Below are 12,670 nucleotides of genomic sequence, written 5' to 3' on the forward strand. Positions count from 1 at the left end.
GATAATAAGAACCAATGTTCCTAGATTCTGATGGAGAAGAAATATAAAGCTGTGGCCTATGACAAGTCTAAGTCAGGCTGAACTCCCATCCCTACTCTCATTCTTTTGAAATGAATGAGTATCCCTGGAAATGATCTTAGTACAGGTGTATGGTCATTCTTATTAATTTCCTATTGCTGCTGTAATAAATGATCACAAACTTAGCTTAAAATACAAATTTATTACTTAAAATTTTAGAGGTGCTCCAAAAGCTACAAAAATAGGGAAACACACAGCTTGCTCACTCCTGCTGTAAATATATTAGTAGTGTCTTAATGTTCTCAGTGGGGCACCTGGGTGGCTCAGCTGGTTGGGCTTCCTGACTCTTCATTTCAGCTCAGGTCAAGATCTTAGGGTGGTGAGATTTAAGCCCCATGTCTGGCTCCACACTCAACAGGGAGTCAGCTTCTCTCTCTCTCTTCGCCTCTGCCCCTCCTTCCACTCATGCGTATGCTCTCTCTAAATAAATTTTTTTTTAAATTTTATTTATTCATGAGAGACACACAGAGAGAGAAGCAGAGACACAGGCAGAGGGAGAAGCAGGCTCCATGCAGAGAACCCAAAGTGGTACTCGATCCTGGGTCTCCAGGACCACACCCCGGGCGGAAGGTGACGCGCTGAGCAATCCCCCCCCCCCCCCCGCTGCCCACTACTTCAGTTTCACTTCAAGATAACAAATAATGTCAAGGCAAAATAATTTTATAAAAATTATTTTAAGTCTTATTATGATTCTCTGGTAAAAGATACTGATCTCACTTATTTTGGTCGCTCAAATTATATACTCTATCATTCAATACCATCAACTAAAATGCTGGTTCTAAGTAGAACTGCCTCCATAGCTTTAAACAGCCATTGAAGAAAAAAAAGGGCTAATCATCTATTTTCAAGGACCCCTAATCCAACCCCAAGGTACACCCTTATCAGAGGTGCCATGTCTTCAGGGGTGTCTCCTTTCTCAACTTATCAAAATTAATTCTCAGGAAGATATCAAAACTCCTATTTAAGACTGTCAAAACTGAGGCACCTGGATGGCTCAGCAGGTTAAGCATCCGCCTTTGGCTAACGTCAGGTTCCCGGGATTGAGCCCCAAATCAAGCTCCCTCATCAGTGAGGAGTCTACTTCTCCCTCTCCAACTGTCCCTCCCCGCACTCGCTTGCTTGCTCTAATAAATAAAAAAAAAAAAAAACCTGGGGCTCCCTGGGTGGCTCAGTGGTTTAGCACCACCTTCAGCCCAGGGCGTGATCCTGTAGTGCCAGGATTGAATCCTGCATCGGGCTCTGCATGGAGCCTCCTTCTCCCTCTGCCTGTGTCTCTGCCCCCCCACCCCTTGGTCTCTCATTAATAAATAAAATCTTTAAAAAAAAAAAAAAACTTAAAGGGCAGCCCCGGTGGCTGGCGCAGAGGTTTAGCACCACCTGCAGCCCAGGGCGTGATCCTGGAGACCCTGGATCGAGTCCCACGTCGGGCTCCCTGCATGGAGCCTGCTTCTCCCTTTGCCTGTGTCTCTCTCTCTGTGTCTCTATGAATAAATAAATAAAATCTTAAAAAAAAAAAAAAAACTTAAAAAAAAATATTGTCAAAGCTAATGAGAATTTTATTCCTTACAAATCAAATGGCCTCTTTTCTCTAAACTTTGAAATATCAAGCATCAGCAAAAAAAGGAAAGAATTAGGAGAGATGATCAGAATGTTGCTAAAGCCACACCCTAGAAGCCACACCCAAAATATTTATGCTACTGTGGTAAAGCAAAGAGTCAGTTCTTCCTTTCTTCACATGGCTGAAAATGTTACTAAATTTCCCAGCTTCCTTTGTGGGAAAGGGCAATGAGGCAGGAGTATGTTTTCCCCTTGGCTAGAAGATGGATGTGATGCTGGAGGCTAACAGTCAAGCCATGATACTGAGACCTCTCACATGAAAAAATAAACTTTCTTCCTGAAGTTTCTTGTGAGCACAGCCCCAACCGTATCCTGATACCACCTTTCTTGAAAATTACATCAAATGTCACGTTTTACTACCATGTCAAAATTCCTAGATTCTAAATATTTCCTCAAGGAGGTAAAACTCTAGTTGAAAGCATTAAGTCACTTAACTAAGAAATCAGTAAAGCAGTACCAAGATTATACTATTGCTTTTCTTGGACACCATCATTTTTATCTGATGTTCAAAAAATTGCTGGCTCTGCTCACATGAAAGCAGCACAATATGGTAAAACATCGACATATCTAAAAACAGTTCAGTCTTTTTCTTTTCCTTTTCTTCTTTTTGGTAAGCATGATTATGAACCTGAAGACAGGGAAAAAATCTCTGTTACAAAGAATCACCAAGACAGCTAGGAGTTAAACACTTTTAGATTTTTCCCCTTTAAAGGTACTAAGTAGCAACAGTAACAAAATAGAAGAATTTCTTTCTTGAGGCATCTGGGTTGCTCAGCTGGTTAAGTATCTGACTCTTCCCTTCAGCTCAGGTCATGATCCCAGGGTGGTGAGATGAGCCCCAGGTCAGGCTCTGCCCTACTTAAGATTCTCTCTCTCCCTTTCTTTCCCTTTGCACATGCCCTTCCCTCCCCATCCCAGCTCGACTCATGCGCACACACTCGCGCGCATACACTCTCGTGTAAAAAAAAAAAATTATTTCTTAGATGGATATATACATATTTTTTTCCTGACTCCTGGCTTACCTCCATGATTATTACATGGGGATACAGACAGGGATGGCACAAGGGGCAAAAAGATCTATCCTGGCTGAACACAGTCAATGCCTCCCTTCTTCCCAAAAAGCAAAGCTATATAGGTTGTTATGCTTTGAACTAGTATTAAAGTGCCTGCTCTCCAAAAGACATTTTATCGTTGGTAAATATCACTAGTTTTCCTCTGTGCTCTCAGATTTGTCAGAATCTGCTGTTATGTTCTGGTTGGTTAGTTATTTCTATTTACTTTAAATTTGCCTTTTAAAATTCAATCAAGACTACCAACCACTTATGGTTCCATTTATTTTTTTCATACCTCTCAGAGACAGAGAACATGGTGCAACCAGAAATGAGCCTTGCTGTGTACCAGTAAAGTGCCCTTGTTAGGGTGCTTTTAAAACTACCATTTTCCAAATCCCACCACTAACCAATGAAATAAGAATCAAAATGATTTCAAAAGCTCCCCAGGGGGATCCCTGGGTGGCGCAGCGGTTTGGCGCCTGCCTTTGGCCCAGGGCGTGATCCCGGAGACCCGGGATCGAGTCCCACATCGGGCTCCCGGTGCATGGAGCCTGCTTCTCCCTCTGCCTGTGTCTCTGCCTCCCTCTCTCTCTCTCTGTAACTATCATAAATAAATAAAAATTTAAAAAAAAATTTAAAAAAAATGTTTAAAAAAAAAAAACAAAAGCTCCCCAGGAGAATATTCAGTATAGGCTCTGAAGATCAGAAAATGTAGATTCAAATCCCAGTTTTGTCTTTTATAATACCTATGACTTTGGGTAAGTTACTTAACCTTCCTAAACTTCACTTACTCATAATGTCCACTATGTGCTAAGTGCAGTGCCAGGTGCTGAAGAAGGGTGATTAAGACAGTCCCTGTCCTCTAGGAGCTTATTAAGATACAGGTACTAAAGGAAGCCACAAACAACCAAATAAATTTAATCCTAATAGGGCACAGGAAGGAAATTCAGTCTAAATTCCAAGGATCAGCAAAATCTCAAAGATGATGGTAAGGCTAAATCCTGCAGGACAAGTAACAGTAGCCAGACAAGGTTACTAAAGGAAGACAGTTTTATTTTTTTAAAGATTTTATTTTTTTAAGTAATCTCTACACCCAACATGGGGCTCAAACTCACAACCCCAAGATCGAGTCACATGCTCCACCAACCAAGCCAACCAGAGGCAGCCCAGGAAGACTATTTTAATGGCAGAGGAAATATGCAGACACAAGAGGCCTGGATAAAAGATAATTCCGCTTATTCAGGAGATACAAATAGTTTAGTAGGACTAGAACATAAAGTAAGAATGAAGGAGGGACAAGAGATGAGGATCAGATCAATAGGGACTCCAGCTTTTACACTGGCAAAACAGGAATATTATCTATTCTCTTTAGCTACCTCAGAGAGATCACATTTTTTACATATATATTTGCAATGAGCACTGCCTATATATATGTGTGTGTGTATACATATAAGCTTCAGCACATATACTAAAATAGGAATGATACAGGATTAGCATGGCCTCTGTGCAAAGATGACATGCAAATTCGTGAAGCGTTCCATATATATATATATATATATATAGCAGCCTCTTGAACAGAAGTACTCAAGTGATAAATCCCTTCTTCAGCTTCAACACTCACAGAAAAAAAAGCTTGCCTTTTTATAACATCACTAGCCAAGCCAGCCGGTCAACAACACGTTTTCTTCAGATCATCTCATCAGAGCACAGAATTTAAAAGCAAGCTCTTGCAGCTGTTCATCTCTCCTGACTGCATCTTACCCACTGCTGATTATTGAAGAGTCAACTCATGTCTCAAGAGTACCAACTTTGGGATTTCCTTCAAAAGGTGCAGATACCTTAGGGTGCCCCCAAACTAGGCTGTCAACAACAAAGGTTTTAATGTCCTGTTTTAAATTAAATGAACCGCAGCTGTGAAGCAATTCTAAACCAAGACCAGACTACTTCAACTCTAACCCTGGCTCTGACACTTACTTACTTTGGGTGAGAGACAACCTTCTGTGCCTTGGTTCTGTAAAGTACTAAAGTGAACAATACAGAACAGTCCCTAATAACCCAACATAGCAGGACGACTTTTTAACTGTTACTGCCTCCCTTTCCCCATGGATTAGGTAAGAACAAAAACCTCAAAGCCAGTAACATGCCCTTCCTTCATGGAGATTCTGCAAGTCAGCTGCAGCTAGCAGCAAAGATGTGTATCAGACAACATCTCACAGCCAGCTGATAAAGCTACATAGATTTACAGATGTTAAAAAAAAATTTACAGATGTTCTTTGGCACTAAAATACCTTGATTCTTTAAAATATTATTTCGAAAAAATAATAAAAAAATAAAAATATTATTTGTGCCATTTAATACATTCTTATAAATCCTGGGACCAAGTCTAAGAATTTATTTGTTTCCAATCTGGATATTAATAACTTCCAACTTAAAGAGGACTAAAAATAAATAATAATAATAAAATAAATAAAATGAGAGGACTCGCCAAGAGTAAAGTCACCAATACAGGTTTAGAACAGAAAACACTGTTCAGATACAATTTTTACTATCTTTCTTGTCAAAATGTTCATCAAATTTCGGGCACCTGGGTGGCTCAGTCAGCTAAGAGTCCACCCTCCTGGTTTCAGCTCAGATTGTGATCTCAGGGTCCTGGGATCAAACCCTGCATCCGGCTTTGGGTTCAGCATGCAGTCTGCTTGGGATTCTCTTCTCCCTCTGCCCTCCGCATCCCCCCTGCACCATGCACAGGCTCTCTCTGAAATAAATATATAAAATCTTTTTAAAAAATTGTTTATTGGGGTGCCTGATGGCTCAGTTGGTTAAGCAACTGCCTTCAGCTCTGGCCATGATCTCAGGGTCCTGATATTGAGCCCTGTGTCAGGTTCCCTGCTCGGTGGGGAGTCTGCTTCTCCCTCTTCTTTCTCCCTCTGCCATTCCCCCTCCCCCTGCTTGTGTTTTCTCTATCAAATCAATAAAATCTTTAAAAAGAAAGTTTATCAAACTTTAGTATTCAGTTTTATGTTTTAATAAGCCTCAGTTTTAAAAGGCTACTTCCAGGGATCCCTGGGTGGCGCAGAGGTTTAGCGCCTGCCTTTGGCCCAGGGCGCGATCCTGGAGACCCGGGATCAAATCCCACGTCAGGCTCCCGGTGCATGGAGCCTGCTTCTCCCTCTGCCTATGTCTCTGCCTCTCTCTCTCTGTGTGACTATCATAAATAAAAATTAAAAAAAAAAAGATTAAAACCTTTAAAAAAATAAATAAAAGGCTACTTCCATAACTATGCGAGGAGTTGAGTATTAGCTAATCTTATTTTGGTAATCATTTCACAGCATATATCACTACGCTATATACACCTTAAGACATCATATATAGGGGCGCCTGAGTGGCTCCATCAGTTGAGTTTCTGCCTTCAGCTGGGGTCATGATCCCAGAGTCCTGAGATAGAGTACTACATGGGGCTCCCTGCTCTGTGGGAAGCCTGCCTCTCCCTCCGTCCCCTGCCCCACTCTCTCATGAATATAGAACTAAAATCTCAAAAAAAAAAAAAAAAAAAAAAAACCCATTATGTATCAATCACATCTCAATAAAACTGGAAAAACTACTACTATAATCACAGGAAATATGCTACCTTAAAATATAAATTCTATTAATTATTTTTGGACTTAGTATGAAATTTACCACCTTCCAAATGGCATCAGAACTTTCTACATGGAGTTATACAAAATACAAATTTAAAACAAAAAAGCTACTGGGTTAAATACTAAACAAGATGGCTTCTTTTATACTGTATCTGCCTCGATGAAAGTATACTTCCATTCCAGATCTAACAATTTTAGTAACTCAACTGCACGGTAACACAGAAAATGTAGTTAGTTGATCACTGCCTTCAAAATTAGAACATATCTGCATTTCGAAAGAAGTAACTTTTAAAAGCTTAGTATATACCAGTGAATACTAAAGAGACTTATGTCCATTATCTCATTTAGTCCTATGAGGTAGGTGCTACTGTTAGCATATCTATTTTACAGAGGGAATGCTGTGGGAGCTTAGACTGTGTACTTTACTCTGCTTATAAATGATAAATCTATTCATTGAACTCAGCTCAAAAAAGATCCTTAACTTCACTCCTGTTTGAAATAACTGTCTCTAGTTACAACAGATCTTAACTAATTTACAATCCCCAGAAAATTAAGGTTACATTATAGTATAAACTTCATAAACAGTGACTGAATTTCCCCTTTAAACTTCTTTTTAATATGCCAAAATAATTCTAGACCCTGAGCTCTCCTAAACCTTTCATCATATATGGTGCTCTCTGCGGTACCTACCCATTAGAACAATTTTTAAAAACATTAACCCTGTACCAATTATTTTCAAAAGCCCAGAGATACTAATCAAGTGATCCTAATAGTCTTAAACACTATCTTCAAACCAAAAGATAAATGGAGATTGGGAAACTTGCATTCTAAAGTGCCACTATCTAGATAAAATTACTCTGTGAATTAGAGTAATTTCAATCAGATCCTATAAAATTGAACATTTTTCTCAAGACCAGAATTACATAGCAACTGTAAGATAGTTTAAGGGCCTAAACTCCACATGGCAATTCAATAGCAAAAGGCAGGCGATAGGAGGGAGAGCAGCAACAGCTTAGAAAAGTAGTAATAAGTAAAATTACAAAATGACTTACCTATTCATCTTGCTGGCCTATTTTACCTTAACACAAGATTGTAACTACTCTCAAAAATCATATGCTGCTCAAATAAGATATATTGTCTTACTATACGGTGTCCTGAATTTTAAATTAACAAACACATTACATATTAAGAAAAACCCCAATGGCATTTCATATGCATTAAAAACTCAATTACACTTTTTTAGGATACCTGCATTTATGACTATAAACATCATTAATATAGAAAAAAACTGGTTTATATAATACAACCAATGTGGGTGCATTCTTTGCTAATTCCATAACTTACCACTTTTAAAAGGAATTATTCTTAAAAATGTAGAGCACACCATAAGCACTATTTTTAAAGTGTCCCATCAGCTATTCAGTAATAAAGTATCAGATGTATTTTTTAAATAATTAAATCACACGAGTGCATTTAATGCAATGCACTCAGCAAGATAAACACAAAGTTATTAAATGGAGGAAGTGTAGGCAGGAGATTTTGCTTCAGTTGTATGACAGGAAGTACTAGCCATGGAAGTTTAGAAACAGGAATACCAAGTTCTGTTTTAGCACAAGAAATAAAAGAAAACATAGTGGTGAATAAAAGGAAGTTGTTTTTTGTGAATTTTTTAGTGAACATATATTTCAAAATCATTCCAAAAGTAAAAAAAAAAGGGGGGGGCTTACTTTTTCACTAAGCTTATGTGGTAAAGTACTTCCTTAAGTATACTGGAGCCTGGATTTTGCAATTTCACTATTACAGCATTGCTTACCGCTCACATTTTACACATCCATAGGGACACCAGGGTGACGTGTAGCATTAAACTTTAGTTTCACATCTTGAAGTCCGATTATTAAAATTATTTTTGGCGATACATGACAAATTTTTTAAGTGCACAGATTTCACGATAGGGATATACTTAACACGAGTGCACAGTTAAAAACGGTTAAGATGCTAAATCATAGGTTGTTTTTTAACCACACGCACAGAAAGTGCACAAGGCAATGAGCAATAGTACTCGGCTTAAATATTAATAATCACCTGTTATGTAAATCTCAGTTACTGCAAAGTGAAACTTATTATACTTAATTTTTGGTAGTAGAACAATTTGTTGTTTTTTGACAGCTGGGTTCATTTGCTATGATTTTTAAAGATACCTCCCTAGGTGAGAGAAAGTTCTTCAATCCCGAACTACAGTGAAAGTGAAGCTCTAGCCTCAATTAGCATCTTCCAAATCATCTGAATTACTTATTGCCATCAAATACTAGTTATGAAATCATAAGTGTGCTTCTCCTTCAGCTGATTTCCTCCATTCAATCAAGTGAACACCTCGAAATTAAGAGAGCAAGATCCCTAAGTGAATAATAGGCTTTCTTACAGCAGCTGCAGTTCTGCACGGTGAGGGAGACCACGACTCGCCACGCCTCGGCCCTCCAGCACCCACGGTGGCCCAGAAGGCTAAGGTCGCCCTGTGGTCCTCCGCAGGTTGGGCCCTGCCGAATCCGTCAGCCTTTTCAACACCCATTAGGTTTTTTTTGTTTGTTTGTTTGTTTTTTGTTTTGCTCCGAAAAGCGTACAAAGCTGGGTTAGTTTGGCAGCTTGGGGAAGGGGGGCCTGCAGCGACCCACCAGCTCGGCTCTGGCCACCCCTGGGGGAAAGTCTCCAGGGTTAAGAAAACTGGGAAAACTTGGTGCAAACCACCTTCCCCCCCCTCCCCGCCCCCGCCCCCGTCTCAGGCACATCTAGCTCCCCCTCCCGAGGGAGCACCGTGTTCTCGAAAGATCTGCACCTTTCCAACTCAAATGTCATTCCCAGATCAGCTGCTCGGGGCCAAGCGGCGCTCAACCCACGCCCTCTTCTTCGAGCACCTTCTCCAAGGAGCAGCGCTGAGCTGAGCTCGCTCCGTGCAGCCCCCGTCCAAGCCCTACAGCGGGGGGGGGGGGGGCTGAGCGGGGGCTGACCCGAGACCCCGCCCGCCCGCGGACGAGGCTGACGGCCCGGGGCTCCCGGCCCAGGTGGGATGGAGGGGGAGGGAGAGAGGAGGGGGAGGGGAGAGAGGAGGGGGGGGAGGGGAGGGGGTCTCCGAAGGCGAGAAAGCCGGCCTCACCTTGACCCTGATTTCGTAGGTGGTGAAGCGGCCCCGGCCGACCCCCACCGTCTGCGGGTTGCTCACATCGATCTCGAGGAAGTTGCTGGGCGGCCCGTAGGCATCGTTGAGGTTCTGCGGCTTGGTGATGAGCCGCCGGGTGTCCGCCACGGTCTCCGCCATTGCGCTCCTGCAGCCGCCGCCGCCGCGGACTCCCTCCGCCCCCGCCGCCGCCGCCGCCGCCGCCGCCCGCCGCGGGGACCCCGGGCTCGCGCACAGCGGTCGCGAGGCGAACGAGCACGTAGGCCGGGCGTTCCCCCCGCGCGCGGAGCTCCTCCCTGCGAGTCTCCGGCTTCCGCCTCTCGAAGCCCGCGGGGGAGGAACAGCTGACTCGCCGGGACGCCGCGCCCTGGGCCCTGGAGCCCCGGCTGAGGCCGCGGAGGGGGACTGCGGGCGAGGCGGCGGTCACGGGACTTGTAGTCGCCAACGGGTCCCGGCCGGACTACAGCGCCCACAATGCATCGGGCGAGCGCGGAGGTGCGGCGGGACCTCGGGGTCCGGGGGTGGGCGCTTCCTTCCTGTGTTCTCGCGGCCGCCGCGGCCCGAAGCGGTGGGAGGGACCACGGAACTGGTCTTCGCGGCCTCGGGGGCCGCGGGAAGGAAAGTTAAAAGCGGGGAATTGGGCGCGGGGGGCGGGGTTTGCCCGCAATCGAAACAAACCTCCCGCCGGCTCCGTGCCAGCCCAGCGTCCCACCGGGAACCGCCGAAGATGCCTTCTAGGTGGGCCATTAACAAATACCTCCCAGGGTCTTGACATCCTCGTGGCCGTTTGCCCCTATGTCTGTCTGGGTTGATGAGTAGGAGATAAAGTAGGAGAGTGCAGCACGGACAAAAGGCCAGGCCGCATGACGGCACTGAGGTCAAGCCATCGGGACACCGCGCTCTTGAAAATCTCGTGGTTAGGGGACCCCTGCGTGGCTCCGCGGGAGAGCGTCTGCCTTCGGCCCCGGGTGTGACCCCGGAGACCCAGGATCGAGTCCCAGGAGATCGAGACCCAGGATCCAGACCCGGGATCGAGACCCAGGATCGAGTCCCAGGGGATCGAGACCCAGGATCCAGACCCGGGATCGAGACCCAGGATCGAGTCCCAGGGGATCGAGACCCAGGATCCAGACCCGGGATCGAGTCCCAGGGGATCGAGACCCAGGATCCAGACCCGGGATCGAGTCCCAGGGGATCCAGACCCAGGATCGAGTCCCAGGGGATCGAGACCCAGGATCCAGACCCAGGGGGTCGAGTCCCACGGGATCGAGACCCAGGATCGAGTCCCAGGGGATCCAGACCCAGGATCGAATCCCAGGGGATCCAGACCCAGGGGATCAAGACCCAGGATCCAGACCCAGGATCGAGTCCCAGGGGATCCAGACCCAGGATTGAGACCCAGGGGATCGAGTCCCAGGATCTAGTCCCACGTCGGGCTCCCTGCATGGAACCTGCTTCTCCCTCTGCCTGTGTGTGTCTCTGCCTCTCTTTCTCTGTGTCTCACATGAATAAATAAATAAAATCTTTAAAAAAGTCTCGTGGGGGATCCCTGGGTGGCGCAGCGGTTTGGCGCCTGCCTTTGGCCCAGGGCGTGATCCTGGAGACCCGGGATCGAATCCCACGTCGGGCACCCGGTGCATGGAGCCTGCTTCTCCCTCTGCCTGTGTCTCTGCCTCTCTCTCTCTCTCTGTGACTATCATAAATAAATAAATAAAATCTTTAAAAAAAATAAAAAAGATTAAAAAAAAAAAATCTCGTGGTTAGGGGGCCGAAACCTGCCTTGGACAACCTGTGTTTGGGTAACCTGCAACTTTCTTCCCTCATTTCCCACAAGTCGGGCTCCCTGCATGGAGCCTGCTTCTCCCTCGGCCTGTGTCTCTGCCTCTCTTTCTGTGTGTCTTTCATGAATAAATAAATAAAATCTTTAAAAAAAATAGTAAACGTATTCTACAGCTTTTGAAATGAAGCTCAAATAAGCCTTTATAAGAAATGGGCTGGGGGGGGAGAAACAAGCAGATGGTAGTTCATCTTGGAACTTGGAGGTAGAGAGAAATCTCCATTCCTGCCTAGAAAGGTATCTCTGTTGATGTCACAGTTCTGCAGCTCTATCTGCATTTTTTAAAAAACATGTTCAGTTTCAGAACCCTCATTTAGGTAATCAGCCCCTTAAGGTGAAGAGTTGCCCAGGTCGTTAACCATCCATAGGAACACAAAGAATACTTGGAATAAAGAAATCACTTAAATCCGATATAGACTCTTTTCTAGTAAAACTCAACATTCATTGACTCAAGTATTTATTGAAGGTCTAGTAAGGTGTTTTTCAACTGCAGATGCTAGAGCGCTAAGGGTAAATAAGACATGGAAGTTCTTTGAAGCCATCAGGTCTGCTATGTAGCCTATTTTGGGGAGACGTAGTAAGTCAATAAATGACATACCTGCCGATATGATTGGTGCTATGAGAATAAAACTGGGATAATGTGATAGAGAATGAAACATTCTAAGTGAAGCTCATTTAGACAAAGTGGTCAAAGGAGCCCTCTATCTCTCTTTCAAAGAGTAAGGGTAATTGTCAAAAGAAGTGCTGAGACAGGACTCCCTGTGGAGCCTGCCTCTTGGTGCCAGAGACCAAATGGTAACTTGGCTGCTGTGAGCTCAAGAATGGAGTATAGACTGTAGGGGACGAAAATAGTTTTCTCCTGCCGGTCAAGATCTTCCAGCTGTTTGGAGAATCAAATCGATACAAGACAGATTAAAGGGAGAAAAAAACCCCAAAGTTTAGTTCCATGCTCATGGAGGCCCAATAATGAAATTGAGATCCAAAGAAATGACCAAAGCAGGCAATTTTTAGACTTTTTAAAAAAATTTATTTATTAATGAGAGATAGAGAGAGAGAGAGGCAAAGACACAGGTAGAGGGAGAAGCAGGCTCCGTGCTGGGAGCCCCACGTGGGACTGGATCCCAGGTCTCCAGGATCAGTCCCTGGGCCGAAGGCGGTGCTAAACTGCTGAGCCACCGGAGCTACCCAGTTTTTAGATTTTTTTAGACAATGAGACAATAAATCTGTGAGGAATTGATAGGACATAGAAAACAGAAGATTGGGAGATTTAATTAGTAAG

At 44.2% G+C, this 12,670-nt stretch overlaps 1 protein-coding gene and 1 non-coding gene across 2 annotated transcripts in view; one reads left to right on the forward strand and one right to left on the reverse strand.

Moving 5' to 3' along the window:
- The window catches only part of SNX3 (sorting nexin 3), a 42,455-nt gene extending 32,489 nt beyond the window's left edge, over nucleotides 1–9,966 (reverse strand). Inside the window, exon 1 of the mRNA XM_038554879.1 lies at nucleotides 9,534–9,966. Coding sequence (XP_038410807.1) covers nucleotides 9,534–9,695 — 162 coding nt within the window. The 5' untranslated portion in view covers nucleotides 9,696–9,966. The remainder of the gene's footprint in view (nucleotides 1–9,533) is intronic.
- LOC119874328 lies at nucleotides 4,187–4,294 on the forward strand. The gene has a single exon (XR_005368200.1). It is a non-coding gene; the product is annotated as a U6 spliceosomal RNA (small nuclear RNA).
- Nucleotides 9,967–12,670: the final 2,704 nt, after the last annotated feature.

The sequence above is a fragment of the Canis lupus genome, chromosome 12, assembly GCF_011100685.1.
Source record: "Canis lupus familiaris isolate Mischka breed German Shepherd chromosome 12, alternate assembly UU_Cfam_GSD_1.0, whole genome shotgun sequence".
Taxonomy (NCBI): Eukaryota; Metazoa; Chordata; class Mammalia; order Carnivora; family Canidae; genus Canis; species Canis lupus.